This window comes from Mustela lutreola, chromosome 14, assembly GCF_030435805.1.
Source record: "Mustela lutreola isolate mMusLut2 chromosome 14, mMusLut2.pri, whole genome shotgun sequence".
Taxonomy (NCBI): Eukaryota; Metazoa; Chordata; class Mammalia; order Carnivora; family Mustelidae; genus Mustela; species Mustela lutreola.
In genome coordinates, this window is record NC_081303.1 from 37,294,203 (window position 1) to 37,313,824 (window position 19,622).

The 19,622-nt window shown below is 39.6% G+C and overlaps 1 protein-coding gene across 1 annotated transcript in view; it reads right to left on the bottom strand.

Annotated features, from left to right (window-relative positions):
* Positions 1 to 19,622, bottom strand: part of DNAH14 (dynein axonemal heavy chain 14) — a 320,474-nt gene that overhangs the window by 137,192 nt on the left and 163,660 nt on the right. Inside the window, exons 38-42 of the mRNA XM_059145622.1 lie at positions 17,161 to 17,254; positions 15,713 to 15,921; positions 14,572 to 14,824; positions 2,945 to 3,029; positions 51 to 280 (exon numbers count right to left, since the gene is read on the bottom strand). Of these exons, the coding sequence (XP_059001605.1) occupies positions 51 to 280; positions 2,945 to 3,029; positions 14,572 to 14,824; positions 15,713 to 15,921; positions 17,161 to 17,254 (871 nt within the window). The remainder of the gene's footprint in view (positions 1 to 50; positions 281 to 2,944; positions 3,030 to 14,571; positions 14,825 to 15,712; positions 15,922 to 17,160; positions 17,255 to 19,622) is intronic.

The following is a 19,622-nucleotide window of genomic DNA, read 5'->3' on the forward strand; positions in this document are numbered from 1 at the left end:
ACTAATATTCTGAAGCAAGCATAATTAGGACTGCCGCCCCCAGAACCTACCTATGTGTGGATTGCTCTCAAACAGCTCATGCACAAGCTTGTCAAAATCGTAGGTCACCATGGCAGGGGAACCAGGCTCGTGGCTCAAATACGGCACGAGGTCATCTTCGTGTTCATCCTCACGCTTTAAAGTTCCTCCAAAGGCCCAAGTAAATGCAAACACGAAGAGCTTCTGAAGCACAATTTTTAACTTATGAGGATTCTTCTCCAGATACCATGTATTTTCAGCTCTGGGGCAGACACATGTGGGAGGGTAAGAGTTAAAATTTTATTTTATTTTTTTTTAAAGATTTTTATTTATTTGACAGAGAGAGATCATGAGTAGGCAGAGAGCAGGCAGAGAGAGGGGGAAGCAGGCTCCCCGCTGAGCAGAGAGCCTGATTAGGGGCTCAATCCCAGGTCCCCAAGATCACAACCTGAGCTGAATGCAGAGGCTTAACCCACTGAGCCATCCAGGCACCCCAAGAAAGTTGAAATTTTAGAAGGAAGTTCAGTGATTTTGATATCGTATCAAAATTTCATTACTAAGAATTATAGAACAGTTAGGTTTGTTAACATGAATGTTTTAACAGTAATGTACAATTTTAGTCGATGTCATGTAAAGTACACACTGCTACTATTTTTAAGGCACCATTTGTGTGAGAGATCTGTAGCCCACCTTTATTTATTTATTTAGTGCAAATGATTCACTTTTATTTATGAGGTCAGTTTATTAGTCACAAGTTTACCTATCTTTTGGGAGAGGATCTGGTAATTCTCCATTTTATGTACAAAAGGTCCTAGTCCTTCACTCTGTATTGCTCTCAGCCAGGCTGTGGAGGCTGATTTAGTTCCACGCAGCTGAAGCCACACTCTGTGAGTCTGGGGAAAGTCTCGTCCAGTCTGGGCCAACAAGGTCACCCTGGTCTGTGGACCCTGAGATTCTGTAGTGACAGGGCTGATGGTGAGGAAGTGAACAAGAGGTTTGGGCTTGATTTCAAGGCATTTAAAATAGTTCAGGATATAGTATTATCATACAATTATCCATAAATTACTCGTAAATTATGATAGTTCATTCAGCAAATATTCACGAATTCCTACTGTGTTATCAGCTTCCCTGGACCAAGCGAATGTGACCCCTTCTCTCCAAGATAAGAATGGGAATGCTAAGCCACAGCACGTGTAAAGGAGACAGTTACACATGACGTGCACAGCGGTGGTCAAGGGGCTGGCTCAGCCTATGGGAGGCGGGGCAGCCTCTGGGGAGAGCACATGTAGCAGGACCCAGAAGCCAAAGGATCAAGCTGGTTTAAGGAACTGAGACAAGAAGCCGGAGTCGGTGCAGAGGCAGCCAGGGCTCCCATGCTTTACACAACTTCTGTCCTTCCATTCTGAGTCTAATGGGAAGACACGAAATGTCTATAAAAAGGAAAGATTATTTGTGTATTTATTTATTTAGTATTTATTTATTGTAGTGTATTTTTTTTTTTACTGAATGTCTGTGAAGTGCCTGGGTGGCTCAGATGGTTAAGCGCCTGCCTTCTGCTCAAGTCATCATCCAGGGCCCTGGGATCGAGCCCCACGTCAAGCTCCCTTCGCAGCAGGAGCCTGCTTCTCCCTCTCCCTCTGCTCCTCCCCCTGTATGTGCTCCCTTCTCTCTCTCCCTCTCAAATAAATTTTTAAAAGTCTTAAAAAAAACTCAAACATTTGAATATAAATACCGGGAGACGCACACAACCATATTAACCACAGAAGAATGTGTCATAACAAAAATTGACAACAATATATGTCCATCAACAGGTCAGTAAGTTGTGACATATTTATACAATGGACTAATAAATGGACAGCAGTGAAATGAAGAATCCCTACCTGCACGATGAAGTAATCATAGGAACCCTGAGCAAAACATTCTAAGCCAAGAGCACAGTGATTCCATTAAAGTTTAAAAACACGCAAAGGTGAAAAATATATTGTTCAGAAATGTATCAATAAACACAAAATCCAGGTTGGTAGTTATCTCAAGTGATGGGATGACAGAAGATCTAGGTAGGTACATGGGGGACTTCAGAGATTAATTACACATTTTTTCTAGAACTGTGTGGTACGTATAGGAATGTTTGTATATTGTTTGTATCTTGCACCTACCTTAGCAGCGTTCTTTTATAGCTACTCACTGTTCAATAAAAAGTTAAAATGATGTATAGCTGCTGTGTTGAGAATGGACTAGAAGAACTGGGAAAACCAACTGGGAGGCTCTTGCATCAGGACAGGCAGGAAACAGTGAAGGTTTGGGCAGGATGGGGACAGTGAAGATGCAGACAAAAGGGGGAATCGAAGGTAGGCTTGACAGGCAGACTAAAAACTGTATTTGCATGTTCTGTCATTTAAAAGAAAATGTGATGTGAGTGTGTCAGGGCCACGTAATGGAATACAGGGAGGCCTCAGTGGTGGCTCTCCTGTCCATTTTGTAAAATGGTGGACATGTAACAACAATATTTTCTACAGCTATACTCCGTACCAGGCACTATTCTAGATATGCCGCACACTGCATTATTCTTCTAGTTTTATAAACGAGCAAACCAAAGCTTGAAAATATTTAGCAACTGGCTCAACATTGCTCAGCTCATAAATGACAGATTCATGAAATACATTCATGTCAGTTTCATTCCTTTCTCAAGTATGTACAGAGTCTGCACAGATGAATTCATATCACCCATTTAATGTAGCATCAAAATCTGGCGAGCTCGCATTAGATACACAAGGGCTCTATGTAAGCTTCAATAAGGTAAATATAACTGGATTTTGACATTCTAAGTCACAAAGGTCCTGGTTTACTGACGGATAATCCTGCACTTGCGTAAGGGTCCGGCACCTGGTCCGTACTAAAACATGTCTGTTGAATGAACATAACTGACCTCTTTTTTGTACTCTTGAATTTGACAGAAACTTTTGAATGTGAAGAACTTTTCTCCTCAGTTGAAATGTCCTTCAAATCTTCACCTTAAAAAAGGAAAGAGTTTTTTTTTTTTTTTTTCTACAGTGAACAACAGACCCCAAATTTACCTGGTAACTTAGTGAGGTTTAACCTGCAACACTGTTTCATTTGTGAATCGTCACAGAACAACTTTCTTTCACACATTATCATGTAGCTACCTTATCAGACCCAAGTGGGAGCTACTTTCCTAAGAGGAGCAAAGAATGTACCTGCGTTGTCCAAAGTGATTTTTGACTTATTTGAAGCATACACCGACATACTTTTTTCTTCATTCTCTTCTAGCAACTTTTCTGTAAGTTTGTTCCAACATGAAAGCTTGAGGACATTCAGGTAACTACGTCCAAAGTGGTGTACATTGTGAACTAAATAGTAAGTGGGTCTTAATGGCGTGAAGGATTAGAAACACTATATACTTTCAAATAATGGATTCACTAAAACAATCACCAAACAGGTGCACTTCAGGCGGTTGTATCCATCTCCCTCCCACCCGTCGCCCAACTGTTTTGTCCAGGTCAAGCACACCGCAGAGGAACAGAGAGAGTGAGGGATTACTCACTCTTCCTTTTAGCTTATTTTCTATTTTTTAATGTTTATTTTCTTTATATTAAAATAATACAGGCTTCTAGTGGAACCTATCATTCTACAATTCTACCACACATAGGTTAACGAATAAATGTTGCTGCATTTCATTATGGTCCTTTATATAAATATGTAATATTTAAATACAATACTTTAAAATTTAAGCCCAAATCAAGATTTAAAGAGAGCTGGCTTCTCATCCTGTTTTTGTTTTTGTTTTTTTGGATAAAGCAACACATATTTATTTATTTTAGCCGCTTTCTAACACAGTTTTTTATATTTATTTTTAAAAATTTCTTTTCAGTGCTCCGCCTGCTTTTTAAGCCTGTTTTCATGTCCTTCCATTGAAACATGACATTGTTGCACCATGGCTTATGAAGCCATTTTTCTATTGATGGAATTCAGATTTTTGCTGTTTTATAATAAATAATGTTGCTATAGAAGAAAACTCCTTGTGCATAAATCTCTACACTTCTGTGATTATTTATTTATAATGAATTCCTAGAATAAGAGATTCTAGGGCAGAATACATGGATTTTTTTAAAAAGATTTTATTTATTTATTTGACAGAGAGAGAACACAAGCAGGCAGAGAGAGAGGGGGAAGCAGGCTCCCTGCTGAGCAGAGGACCCTGAGATCATGACCTGAGCTGAAGGCAGAGACTTAACCCACTGAGCCACCCAGGCACCCCGACATAGATATTTTTGACATACACTGGCAGATGGCTCTCCAAGAAAGGCTGAATCAATTTATACCTCGAATAGCTTCTGTAAGTTTATATGTTAATACATTCTAGCTATTGATGTGTTTTCTCCATTCGAAAATCTCTTTGCTTATTAGATGAAAATTTTATGCTACTTTCAAATAAATGTTCTTCTCATTATCTGTAAGGTTAAACATTTTAAGAATTTTTTTTTTTTTTAGATTTTATTTATTTATTTGACAGAGAGAGAGATCACAAGAAGGCGGAGAGTCAGGCAGAGAGAGAGAGAAGCAGGCTCCCTCTGAGCAAAGAGCCCGATGCGGGGCTCGATCCCAGGACTCTGAGATCACGACCTGAGCCGAAGGCAGCGCTTAATCCACTGAGCCATCCAGGCGCCCCTTTCTTAAGAATTTTATTTGAGTTTTATTTATCAGAAATTTTAGTAGTTTGTAAGAAGACTCCTGGGACCCAGGTGGCTTTCACACACACCCCACCCATCCTTCTAGCCACTTGTTCCAACTGCCACAGACACAACTGGAACTCAACTGTTATTTACAAACGAGTGAGTTTTATGTTGTTGTACAGGATTCATGGATAAATTTTACTCTTAGAGGTATAGGGTCTCTCTTTGTGTCTAATTGTATGTTTATGTATGTGTATGGATATATATACCATGTATGGGTAACATTTTCCTGTATCTAGACAATATTGTCAAAATTAATTATAAAAGGTCTCTATTTAATTGGCTTAAGGAAAAATAATCTTTAATATCATGAATGAGCATATGAAACTAAAATTTAATTTTCTTTCATTTGCTAAAAGGACAAAGTTTTCTGAGACTATGTGAAGTTTTTCTTGACCTTTTAAGTCATCTGCCTAGAAAACAATGGTGTTTTGCCAAAATAATCTGAGATTCATGTTGTCTTTATCAGGTCTTTGATTAGTTAAGAAAACAGAGTCTTCTCTAGTATAAGAGCTAAGTTTTTTTTACAATTATGTAACTTTTTCTATTTGCCTCAAGTCTTTGTCACTTTGGTTAAATTAGTAACTAAATAATGTTTCACAATGATATGATCCTCTTTAATCAAGAGAAACATAGAGTCTTAATAGAGTCTTAATAGACTCTATGAGCCCTTAATAGACTCTCAGAGCCCTGAGAAACAGAGTCTTAATAGAAAAATACACCAATATTTTCCTGAAATTCCATATGTTAGAAGTATATCATCGATTCAGTATCATGAAGACAGCTATGCTCACCACTATACCACCAACGCTGCACATCGATTCAGTATCATGAACACATTCAACTATATTTCCTCCTAAAAAGTTCTCCAGTGTCACTTTTCTTCAATTTGTCGCTTTAATCTACCTGAGACTGATTTTATTTTTATGTGTAATGTGAGGTTATAAGCTCTTTTTTAAAACTACAGATAATTACTTGATCCAACATAATTTACTAAAATGTTTATTCTTATTGATCTGTTGTGCCACTTTTGTCATTTATCTTGTCTAAATCACCTGTTTTTCATGTCTTTTTCTTTGAGTTCAGATACTCCTTCTGAGGTCATTTTCCTTCTACCTGAAGTGCACACTGTAAAAGTTCCTTTAGTCATGGTCTGTTGTGGTAGACTCTCAAATCTTTTGTCTGAAAATCCAAGGGGTCTTTCTTTTATCATCATTTTAAAATGGAAGGCTAGATGGCTACCACTTCTGAATTAATACTTTTTTCTCAGCCTATTATACATTGTTTTCTGCCTTCCATTTTTTTTTTTTTTTTTTTTTTTTTTTTGGTTGAAAAGTCTCTTGTCAATCTAGTTGGGATTCCTTAGTAAGTAATCTCTCCTTTTTCTTTACTTTTTTTTTTTTTTTTAAGATTTTATTTATTTATTTGTCAGAGAGAGAGCGAGTGAGAGCAAGCACAGGCAGACAGAGTGGAAGGCAGAGTCAGAGGGAGAAGCAGGCTCCCCGCGGAGCAAGGAGCCCAATGTGGGACTCGATCCCAGGACTCTGGGATCATGACCTGAGCCGAAGGCAGCTGCTTAACCAACTGAGCCACCCAGGCGTCCCTTCTTTACTTTTCAAATGTATTCTTTTCTCTGGTGCTCGGTAGTTTCATGGCAGTAAATGTAGGTGGGTGCTTCATTTTATTGGTCTGGCTTGAGACTTGTTTCACCTTTTGTGCTGAGAATACCTGTATTTTACCAGTTCTGGAAAATTCTCACCCATTTACTTTTTGCATATAGCCTTCTCCTCATGACTTTTCTGGAACTCCAAACAAATGTATGTGAGAATTTCTCTGTCTCAATCTTCCCTGTCTTAGTGCCATCCTTTTTATATCCTGGTTTGCTCATTCCCTTTTCAGCATTAGAAAAAACTAAGTCAGTATTTGTCTTTCGCTCAGTTTTCCAATCAGTGACTACATGCATTGTTTTAGAAATTATGTTTGGTTATTTTTTGTACTGTTGAATAAACTTTGTTAATTTCTCAAAGTCCTCTTATATTTACATATATGTTATATAATGTATAACCTTACATATTAAATAAATGGCCCAAATGCTCCACCTGAAAGCCGGAGACCATCAGATGATAAAGAAGTGACAACCAAACATAGTCTGTCAACGGGAAAGGCACTTCAAATGCAAAAATGGAGACAGGTCAGAAGGGAAAGGATGGAAAGCAGGCACAGCAGATGTCATAAAGAAGCAGAAGTAACTGTGTTCATGTCAGGCAAAGTAGATTTTAGAGAAGGGGTAACTACCAGAGATAAATAATTAACTAAGGATTCAGTGCACCAAGGAGAGATAATAAGTATAAACGTATGCACCTAGTAACAGCTTCAGCATACACAAAAGGAAAACTTACAAAACTGAAAGGATACAGAGACAAATCACAATTGTAGTTGGGAGATTTTTTTGGAAAAGATTTTATTTATTTGAGAGAGAGAAAGAGAGAGAGAGAGAGAGCACGAGAAGGGGAGGGTCAGAGGGAGAAGCAGACCCCCCACCAAGCAGAGAGCCCGATGTGGGACTTGATGCCAGGACTCCAGGATCATGACCTGAGCCAAAGGCAGTCTCCCAACCCATTGAGCCACCCAGGCACCCCAAGGAGATTTTAATACTCCTTAACTGATAAAATGTGTAACAAGAGAATCTGAAAAGATATAGAAAATTTGAACAAAACTATCAACTAGACTAAGTTGATACCTATAGAGCATTTCATCCAAAAAAGGAAGAATACTTCTTGTTTTCAAGAGCACAGGAACATTCACCTAGATAGATAACTTCTGGATATCACATAAGTCTCAATAAATATAAAGCACTAAAATTAGGCAAAGTATATTTTATAACAGGAAAAATTAAACTAGAAATTAATAACAATAACAAAAAGACACCTAGAAAGTCCCTAAATATTTGGAAACGAACTCCATGTTCCTAAACAACAACAAAGAATAAATCACAAAAGAAATTAGAAAATGCTTTGAGTATTGAAGAAATTTAATAATCTCAGTATGTGCAGAAAAAACAAAAAACAAAAAAACCCCAAAACACCAAAAAACAAAACAAAAAATACCCCACTATCCATGATAAAGAAAATCTCTTAGCAAACTACAAATAGTTAGAAACTTCATCAAATTGATAAAGGATGTCTAGGAAAGAATCCTATGGCAAAAATGATACTGAAATGGTACAAAATGAATGCTTTCTCCTTCAGATTGGGGGAAAAAATGGTATGTCTGCTCTCAAAACATCTATGAACTTGATATTGGAGGTCCTAACCAGTATAATAAGACAAATACAAGAAATAAAATCCACACTGATTGGTAATACAGTACTCATGTCTTTATCAGTATAAAACATCAATTGTATTTCTATGTACCAGCAATAAACAATTGGAAATTAAGATTTTAAAACTTACATGAGAGTATTAAAAAATTAAATTCTTAATTCCTAGTGGAATTCTTAATACCCAGTTCAGTAAACTGAACCCTGGTCAAGATTCCCTGTTCCATTTATTGAGTAGCCTTCACAGGCCCCACTCTAATGGAAGAGGAACATGAAGATGCCTTGGCTTTCTGGATACCAGTATCACTCAGACCCTGTGTCTAACAGTTCTAAAAATCTTTGAGTATTCCTCTCTCCCTATTGTAAGTTACTCAAGTAAATGGCTGCAGTCTCCTTTGGAGAAGGAACAGTGTAATTATTTTTAGAAATACCTTCCATGGGGCACCTGGGTGGCTCAGTGGGTTAAAGCCTCTGCCTTCAGCTCAGGTCATGATCCCAGGGTCCTGGGATCAAGTCCTGCATTGAGCTCTCTGCTCAGCAGGAAGCCTGCTTCCTCCTCTCTCTGCCTGCCTCTCTGCCTACTTGTGATCTCTGTCTAATAAATAAGTAAAATCTTAAAAAAAAAAAAAAAAGAAATACTTTCCATGATATTGTAGAAGGTCCCAGCCTCCTCTTTATCCAATGGGTTCTGGACCTAAAAGCTGGCTGGGGTTTGGAAATGAGCAGGGGATCATGACTTATTATTGAGGAAGCTACCCTCAGCCTCCTCATCACTTGTCTTTGACTTCTTCTCATGATACAAGCTGATGGTATCTCGTTGGCTGCTCATATATTTTGCCCATAGGGATGGTACATTCTACTAATAACTTAGCTTAATGTATTACTATCTAATACCTTATATTACATACTACATCTTAATTTCTAATATCCGATCTAATAATTAACACTAATATCTATCTAATATCTAATCCTATCTAATATCTTAGATGCTAATATCTTACTATCTACCAATAACTTATCTTAACATCTTATTCTACTAATAACTTATCTTAATTACTCTTAATAACTCTGAGAATCATCTCTGCCTCCCCCACCCTAGCTTGGCTGAATTCTTCTGGTTTCTGGTGGTAAGGGCTACATTAGACCCTCCAGTGAGACTAGCTGAGTAATGGTCGCCTCTACTGTCAGCTCTAGTCTCCAGAGCCACCAGCACACGGTTTGGAGTACTGAGTCTGGAGGGGTTCAGGATTTGGGGTGATGTTTGCTCTGATGCCTCCACTCTGTCAGGGTTGGTCATTTAATATTCTCTAAAGCATGGTCACTCTGGTTACCAAGTCCTGGCCTGGAGCTTTCATTTCCCTTCAGCAGTAGGATGTAAGAATTCTCTTGGGAGACCTAGAAGGTCTCCCAAGAGGGGTTGCTAAACTATCTGTGATTACTGATTTGCTTATTTAACACTTATTTCTTCATATATATATATATATATATATATATATATATATTCTTTTATATATGTATGTTTACTTCTTACATATTAAATATATTTTTATATATTTATTTATATATACTATAATACATATTTATTTATATATTATATATAATATATATATATATTCTTGTTTATATATTTCCCCTCTCTCCCTACCTCCCTTCATGTGTGTGTATGTATCATAATCTGGAATACAGATTTCTAATATGTTCTCAGTAGGTCTTAATCTTTTTACTGCTTAAGAAAATTTTCACACTAAAAATTTGGGCTAATATATAAATAGCAGCTTGACTTTTTTTCATTTATATTTACATTATGTATCTTATTTTTACCCCTTATTCCAGTCATTTCATGTCTGTCCATCTTTGTAAATACCAGATTGAGATACAATTCATATAATATAGAATTCCCCCTTTAAAAAGGCACAATTCAGTGGTTTTTGGTATAATCGGAGTTGTCAGACATCACCACTATAATTTTAGAATGTTTTCATCACTCTAAAAAGAAACTCTACACCATTAGAAGAGCTGCCTATTTTCCTCCCTCCCCCAGCCTCTGGCAAGCACAGACTACGTGAGATTTGCTTATTCTGGACACTTCATATAAATGGAGTCATACAGTATGTGGTATTTGTAACTGGCTTCTCTCACTTAGCATAATGTTCTCAAGTTCATCCATGCTGTGCATCTCTCAATGCTTCATTCCTTTTTATGGCCTAATAACATACACTGGATAAACCACACTTTTTTTATCCATTTAACAGACATTTTGGGTTGTTTCTACTTTTTGGCTATTAAGAATAATGGTGCCATATACATCTGTGTCCAACTTTTTGTGTGGACACATTTCCATTTCTTTTGGGTGTATTTTTTTAGGAGTGGAATTGCTGGGTCAAATGGCAATTATGTTTCACATATAGAGGACCTGACAAACTCTTTAACCAAAGTGGTTGCTCCACTTGTATCCTTTTGATTTAATGATGATACTTGTAGAGAAAGAGTTACTGTTTGTTTTAAAATTGAATCAGTTTCAAAAAAAGACTCTTGACTATAGAGAACAAACTGAAGGCTGATGGAGGGAGGTGGGTGGGGGAATGGGCTAGATGGATGATGGGGATTAAGGAGGGCACCTGTTGTGATGAACACTGGGGATGGTAAGTGATGAGTCACTGACTTCTATACCTGAAAGCAGTATTACACTATATGTTAAAATTAACCCAAATTTAAATAAAAACTTGAAATTAAAAAAAAAAAACTACAAAAAAAATGAAATCAGTTTCTATCTTTTTTTTTTTTTAAGATTATTTACTTATATATTTGACAGACAGAGATCACAAGCAGGCAGAGAGAGAGGAGGAGGCAGGCTCCCCACTCAGCAGAGATCCCGATGCGGGGCTCGATATGGGGCTCCATCCCAGGACCCTGGGATCATGACCTGAGCCGAAGGCAGAAGTTTTAACCCCCCGAGCCACCCAGGCACCTCCAGTTTCTATCTTTTAATTGAGAGAGTTTAACTCACATTATTGTAATTATTATTAAAGTTGGATCAATTTTTTTTGTTATTCAAATTTCTTTCTTTTGGTTTCCTTTACCCTCTATAGTAAAGAATAAATATTCCTTTGCACATTTAAAGCTATGGACTCTATTTTTTTTTTTAAAGATTTATTTATTTACTTTCAGGGAGAGAAAGGGGAAGAGGGAGAACGACTGTGGGGGTGGGCAGAGAGATTCTCAGGTGGACTGCCCTGCCAAGCACGGAGGCCCACTCAGGGCTCCATCTCACAACCCCAAGATCACAGCCTGAGCCGAAACCAAGAGTAGGATGCCCAACCGACTGAACCACCCTGGCGCCCCTCTATGGATTTTAGTATTACTCTGAGGCTTACCCCTAACACATTAAGATGACACTTATGTTTATTTTTTTTCTCCATCACTGTTTAGACTTCACTTCTGTTTTTTTTTTTTTCCTCAAACAATGCAGGTAATCATTCTCTTTCAGCTTTCTTTGACCTGACACCTCCCCCTCCTCCTTCCCTCCCCTTTACGCTTAAACTTTCTAAGCTTTTGTTCTAGATTTTTATGTTAATTTTTTTAAAAGATTTTATTTATTTATCTGACAGAGATCACAATATGCAGAGAGGCAGGCAGAGAGGCAGGCAGAGAGAGGAGGAAGCAGGCTTCATGCTGAGCAGAGAGCCTGATGTGGGGCTGGATCCCAGGACCCTGGGACCATGACCTGAGCCAAAGGCAGAGGCTTTAACCCATTGAGCTGCCCAGGCGCCCCTATGTTAATTCTTCTGAGAAGTGTTCTTTGCTTATTTTGGTTGCATTGAGTTTTACTAAATTATTTATCACATCTAACTTCCGTATCTCATATAATTCTCCTTGATTCATTTCTTGCAGTACTGGATTACCCCAAAAGTCTCTTGTGTTAAACTTTTTCAGGCTTTGCATATCTGAGAATGTGTTTATTATGTTTTTATTTTTTAAAAAATATTTTATTTATTTATTTGACAGAGAGAGAGATCACAAGTAGGCAGAGAGACAGGCAGAGACAGAGGAGGAAGCAGGCTCCCTGCTGAGCAGAGAGCCTGCTGAGCAGAGAGCCTGATGTGGGACTCGATCCCAGGACCCTGAGATCATGACCTGAGCCGAAGGCAGCGGCTAACCCACTGAGCCACCCAGGTGCCCTGAGAATGTGTTTAATTAGCTAAATATAAAATGCTTTGAAGATTAGACATCAGTTTTTCCCTTAATCCATATTGCTGTTGAGAAACCTTGTGTTAAACTATTTTATAATCCTGTTAGCTTTTTCCTCTCTGAAATTTCTTAGAATCTCCCTTTAATCTTAGATAGTCTTAAACCACAACAAATTGTGTCTTTGCTGAAACACCATGCATGAGGCTCAGGTGCCCAGAGTCTGCCTTAGAATGAGGCTAGAGCGGGAGAAGCTGGAGATCATCCCTGTTCCCACTGTGAGTCTTACACCACCTAACAGGGAGTGTGGGGGAGCATAGAGACTTTGAAATCTGTGGTGCACTGAAGGGAACTTAAGCAACAATAAAAGCTAAGTCCCAGTCCAGACAGACTCAATCCTCCCCAGCATTACCTCAACGATCTGGGAGAAGAACAGGTGTAACCATTTCCATATACCTGTCTCTACTCTTCCTTTCCCGACAATATCGGGCATTCAATAAAACATCATGAGACACAAAAATGAGCATGAAAGAGATTCCTGTCGCCAGGATACAAAGCAGTCAACAGAACAGATCCAGACATGGCTCAGGCATCAGGGATTTAAAACAACTACAATTGAACTGTTAAAACATCAGACGTAAACTGAACAGAGAATTTCAGCAGACCACTGAGCACTATAAAGGGAGTCAAACAGAAATGTGAGAAATAGAAAGAGATGAGATGAGAATTCTTCCAATGGGCTTATCCAGCGGCCCACATGCCGCAAAGAATCAGTGACTTGGATTATAAATCAACAAAAGTTATTCAAACTGAAATACAAAGGAAAAAAGAACAAACCAAAAGATGAGAGCATCCAAGAACTGGGGGGCAGTATATCAATAAAACACTTCAAGGTGTGGGTTTTTATTTTCCCAACCTAGTTAATATTCCAAGCTCCTATTCAATCTTAGGTCTTACATTTTGTCAAATTCTAGAACACCTTGGTAATTATTTCTTGAAATATTTCCACCCTTCTATTTATTTCAAAAACTTCTTTCTGGAGGTTCTGTTACATGCATGGTAAACTTTCGACTTTTATTCATCTTTCAACTAAAGACGCACCCTCACACACACATAAACATATACATATGCATATATTGTGTAAGTGACTGTACTTTTAGTTAGTTCTATAGAAGTGCACACAGACACAGACCCCTTGTGCTGCTGTAATTCGAGAGAGCCCCTGGACTGAGCCGTGACCCAGCTAAACATGTCAGCATTTAACTTGTTTATTACGTTCCTTCTCTTAACTCCTTCTTGCTCTGTTTCTAGTACTCCCATTTCCCTGGCTTATGCTTCCAGTGAATTCAGAACTGTGTGTCCGGGGAGGAAGTAGACACTCTTCAAGGCAAGAAAGCTGTGTGCTAACAACTTGTATCCCCACTGACACTGTTCCTTTTCAAGTTCAGTCTCTTTCTCTTAATCACTTAGACTTTAAGATGCGAAGGGGACTGGCAGTGGGAAGAAACATGCTTGTAGCTGCTCCTTGACCTAGTCAGGGGTCACTGCCGACACGCTATGTTGCTGCAGCCTCCAGCTGGACTGTGGCGTGCTGACTGGCAAAGGCAAGGCCGATGGTCCACTCAGAGCCCTGAGAAGGGGAGAAACCTAAGCTAAATATTCCCCCCATCATCGTATCCAGCTCTCTTCCACTCAAGACTACTGCTCCTCCAACTGGGACCTTAAGCATCCTGTCACCCAAGGATTTCTCACAATGTCTGTTAGTTTGATGGATCCCAAACTGGGTTTTGGAGGCCAAGCTGGGAGCCTGTGCCAATTACCTGTCCCACTGGAAGCCAGGCAGAACCAGGGTCTGAAGGTTGGGGGTCCAGAATCCAGAGACCTCATCTGTACCCATAATGCTACACTAGTTTCTGAGTCTTTTGCTCTCACCTCACACTACTTTCGACGCTTGCTACTTTCCACAATGACAGTTTACACCTAGGATTCTGGACACATTTCCCCCACTATCTCTATCTCTAAGAATCTCATATTAAAATCATTCTTCCCTAATAAAGACCCTCTCAGGATTCCTTATACTCATTTTTCCCGTAACCCTTCAACATAGGATATTACCTTACTGACATGCTCCTTTATAAATGATTTGTTCCACATGCATGTCTGCTGCTGACTCAAACAGACTAAAAATTCCTGGTCTACCTTTCTTTGTTTCCTTTTATAAAACTCAATAGAAGGTGATGAGTAACTGGCACTGATGAGTGAGATACAAGACCCCTAACACAAGGGGGAAAAACTCACATTTTCCAAAGCCTCCATTTTTACCCATGAAGTCGAAGAAAGCATCAAGAATTCTGCACAGAGTCATAACGGTCATTACGTCCTGGACAGGAAATGGCTGACATTTCCGATGCTTCTTCATAAACTGTAGTCCGTCTGCTACACTATTTTTAATCATGAATTCAAGACAACTCACTCCTGTTTGACTCATAATTTTGGAAGTTTTCAAAAGCCATGACTTCATATAAGGCTCCCATCCCAGATCAACAGGATCCTAACAATATAAAGCACAAGATAATTTTACGTAAATAAGAAAAATACAGTGTCTATCGTCTTTCTAACCGTCTCTACGTCACCACTGCCCTGGTACAATATGGTTCAGAATCCTCATTCATCAAAGTGCAACTGATCACAACAGCTGAAGAATGACCTGTGTCAACCATAAGAGACTCTTCATCTAAGGAAACACACCGAGGGTTGCTGGAGGCGAGGGAGGGGAAGGATGGGGTCACTGGGTGACGGGCATTAAGGGGGGCATGTGATGGAATGAGCACTGATGAATCACTGACTTCTACCTCTGAAACCAGTAATACATTATATGTTAATAACTTGGATTTAAATTAAAAAAAATAGAATGACCTGTCTCTGATTTGTACTTTGTAACCATGGTCTTCCAAGACTAGAAGCAACTGGAGGATTACGTGAAGGAGGAGTGCTGAGGTTATATGTCCGCAGGGAGGGGAAAGGCAGCTTAGCTTTGCTCTGGGGAGGTTAAGTCGGTCAGAACCCAGGGCTAGTCACGCTACTAAAGCATTTCCGGAGAGAAGAAACCTAGTCTCTCTTGAGTCTTCCGTCCTCCTCTCCTAGGTACTGGGTTCCACGAGTCCTAAGGGTCATCGAGTGAAAAGGGTTCAGGGTAGTGGCTCCTCTCCGGAAAAGCAGCCCTGCCTGCAGCCTGTCCTATCTGGTGCAGGGGACACCCCATCACAGCCTAGGTCCACTCAGACTCACTTCTGGGTTAGAAGGCTTCAGAGGACAAAGAACTGAACTATTGCCCTCACCCTTGGTAATCCAGGGGTAAGGCTAAACCAGTCACCAAAAATGTTGCAGATTGTGACTAAATTATACATTTTTTTTCTGGGATTTGTTTCTGGAAACCCACCATATAGACCATTGCGCATCGGCTGACAGTAGCAGGACTGGCCTGAGAGAGACTGTCCACCTCAAAAATCACTCGTATTTTATCATTTAAGGCAATTCTCTCACTGTTTCCCAGGCATAATGTTCTAGTATCATCCAGCATGGAGTTGAGATTTTCTACCCAGAAAGTATCCACTGGCCCGTCTAAAACAATCCACTGCCAGTCGTACCCTGCAGAGAAACAGATTCATGAGGTAACTGAGGATCACCTCAGACTTTTTTTTTACAAGCTTGCAAATTTTGTATTTTGTTTGGGAAACGATATCCTAGAAAACATTAGACTGAATACATTACTATGCAGACTCTAATATTTATTAAATAAAAATAGCTACCCACACTACATACTTAGTAATTCTTTAAACATTGTTTTAGTGTTTTTAGATTACTGCACTGTGTAATTAGCCCTTAAATTCTGGATCAGAGAAAGATCCCAGATGTCTCTTTTCCATAATATATGGGCTGTGTGTTCCCCCTTCCACCCGAACACTGTTTGGACATGCCACCTCTGGGAAATAAGAAAGGCAAGCAGATGTCCTTCAAAGAAAGAATCAAACAGATTTCAGAGTAGTTCACATGTGACCCCACTGACTCCATTGTCCATAGCTACAGGCCCTACCTGCTCCACAGTTCTAGAAAACCCACTGGACAAGCTAAGGGAGGAGTGTGGGAGTCACTGTGGAGGCAGAAAATAGTGAGCCACGGGAAGGACATGAGAGGCCAGCAGAAAAGGGAGGGGAGCCAAGGCGCAGATGGCTGGACCTGCTGAAGTACCCGCCTCGGGGCCCATCTTCATACCCTGGAAGGGGGTTTGCTGTGCCTAAGGACTATGCTCTCCAACCTGAACATGAGGTAGGGTCACACAACCATTGAGGAAAAGCAGAAGCAGCAGCAGAAGCCTCCTTTAGTGCGAATGTGTGGCTAGAGGGTCAGCCCTGAGCCGTGAAAGCCCTGGGGGGCTCCACCAGCACCCTGACGCTCTCTGTCCCCCCGCACACCGCCAAGTGCCGGGTGTGCAATCCTTTCTAGAGGAGGATGTTTGGGTGGTAGGACTTGGCCTGGGAACAGGCAGAGTCCCTTGAGTCCCACTTCAGAGGCAACGCTACTGCAGGGTTCCACACAATAGTACTTCTACCTTTAATATCTACTTGGTTCTTGTGAGATATTAATGTGCATTTATAAACTGAAAGGGTTAGACCAGACCTGCTGCTTTTATAGTGTAATTATAGATGAATGCCCCATAGTATGTGGTAACACTACACAAATTCTATATAAACAAATGAGGAAAAAATACATAGTACAACAACAAAATATCACAAATTAAAAATGCTTTTAAAGATAGAAATAAAGCTCATTTAGTTCAGTTCATCTATTTTAATCAATCACTTTATTGAATCTAATAATAACACTTACTCTGATTTTCCGGAATGTTAACATCTTTTCCCACCTCCATTTCAAATATATTAATGTCAGTATCTGCTGCATCAGAGAAATCAAGTTTGAAAACCTAAAATATGTAATCAGTAATATTAACTTGCTTAATCACACTTTCCAATTCCAATGCACTATATATTCATATGTTCTCTTGAGTATAAACATGGGAAAGGCAGAAGGTTCTGGCCCTGGAAGACCTCCATGTAACCAGTGCAGTGTGGCACAGGCCGTTTTCTTTTAGAGAATTCTTTTAGTTTTTTCCCCAGCACAGTTAGTACATGCTTGTGGAACATTAAAATAATACCATAAAACACAAAAAAGAAAGCGGATGTTCTCTGAATTTCCACCATCTCTAAAGAATCAGTGTGGGCATTCTGGTGCATATTTTCCCCCTCCTTTATAGTAGTTTTAAAATTTTAGGGTACAGAAGACTTAACTTTAGGATCGGCTAAACCGCAGACTCTAACAGAATCCTTGGAGATTCTGACTGAACGGGTTGGCAGTGGAGGCCAGGAAGCCCCATCTGTAATGACATTCCCCAGGTGACACAAATACAGGCTGTTCTCACACTAATCCCAAGAAATTCTGATCTACGCATACAGTTAAGTCTTAATTATCTGGAGGACTTTATTATTTATCTCCTCAGCAGATCTGAGTCCCATATCATCAGCTGAGTGGCACTGGCTCTCTCTGCCCGCAAGATGAGGGGAAGCCCACCAAACATGGGAGCCATGCCCTGGGCGCAGAGGGGCTCAACAGAACAGAGAGAGACAAAGACTGTACATAGGAGTGAGCCGCACGTCTCAGCCAGGGCCTCGCGGCCCAACAGACAGTAACCGGCCACTTCTAGTTCTCAAGGCTCATGGGGAGAGGACCAAGTACAAGGTTATTTTGAATGACTATTTCTATTGCAGAAGTCTGCATTTACCAGTCCCGCACATAAGTCATTATGCTCTACTGCTTTTCTTTCCCTCGGTTTTTAAAAAATGTGGGATTGTGGGTCAAATATTATCTGGATTTTAATCTTTAATAAATTCTACTGGATCTCTTTTTCAAAGTCTGTGACAATAATACTTCCACAGGGGCGCCTGGGTGGCTCAGTGGGTTAAAGCCTCTGCCTTTGGCTCAGGTCATGGTCCCAAGGTCATGGTCCCAGGTTGTGGGATCAAGCCCCGCATTGGGCTTTCTGCTCAGCAGGGAACCTGCTTCCTTCTCTCTCTGCCTGCCTTTCTGCCTACTTGTGATCACATCTGTCAAATAAATAAATAAAATCTTAAAAAAAAATACTTCCACCAATAAGATGTAGGAATGTTTGTTTCTCCATATCTTCGTGAACACGCAATGTTTTAGTTATGCATATTCTTATGTTTTGAAAACTTGAGAAAAACTGTGCTGCTCTCATTGTTATGATTTTTAGTTTTTGACTAAGACTTAGGCTAAACGTCTTTCCTCTGTCGATAATTTTCATGTGCTCCAACAACGTTCTACTCTTAGCCCGCCTGGTTCCCCTAGTTGTTCCATTCCTTCTTGTTTGCGTCTGTTTCTTACAGCCCTCATCTACAGCAGGGCCACTAATTCCTCTAAGATGCTAGAAAAATTTTCTTCCAGACTACGGTTTGCTTTAATGATGTTTATTGTAACTCTTAGAAAAAAAAAAAACCATTTTTTGTATTTACAGAAAAAAATTTTTATCTTCTGTTTATGATTTTTGGGTTCCCAGCTTTAGTTAAGGTCTTCCCAACTCTAAAAATATGCCCCTAAATATTATATTTTTATAATTTTATTTTTATATTTAGTTGGCTATTTCATCTGGAATTTTCTTTCTTTATTAAAAATTTATTTGACAGAGAGAGAGAGAGAGAGAAAGCGCATATGAACGGGGGGAGGAGCAGAGGGAGAGGAGAAGCAGGCTCCCCACTGAGCAGGCAGCTAGATGCAGGGGCTTGGTCCCAGGACCCTGAGATCATGACCTGAGCTGAAGGCAGATGCTTAACTGACTGAGCCACTCAGGCACCCCTGTAATTTTATTTCTGGGTAGGGAATGAGGTAAGTGTCTTTCTACATTTTTCACATCAGAAAACAGAAAACTATATAAACAGTGAATTCAGTAAAGAATGCTTTTCCTGCTGATTAGAAATATTACTTCAGTTGTATATTAAATTCACATACGTCGGAATGTATTTCTGGACTCTGTCTGGTTCCCTTTCTGTGTTAGTACATTCCAGGGTTTTTATTCAGGTTTTGGAGAGTGTTATCTTTTTATATCTTTTCCTGAAATATACCCAGCACTCAACATTGCACTAGTCTCAGGCATGCAATATAATGAATATTTGTATAGATTGTGAAATGATCGCCACAGTAAGTCTACTTAACATCTATCACCATGCATAGGTAAACATTTCTTTCTTGTGAGAACTCTGAAGACCTACTCTCTTATCAAC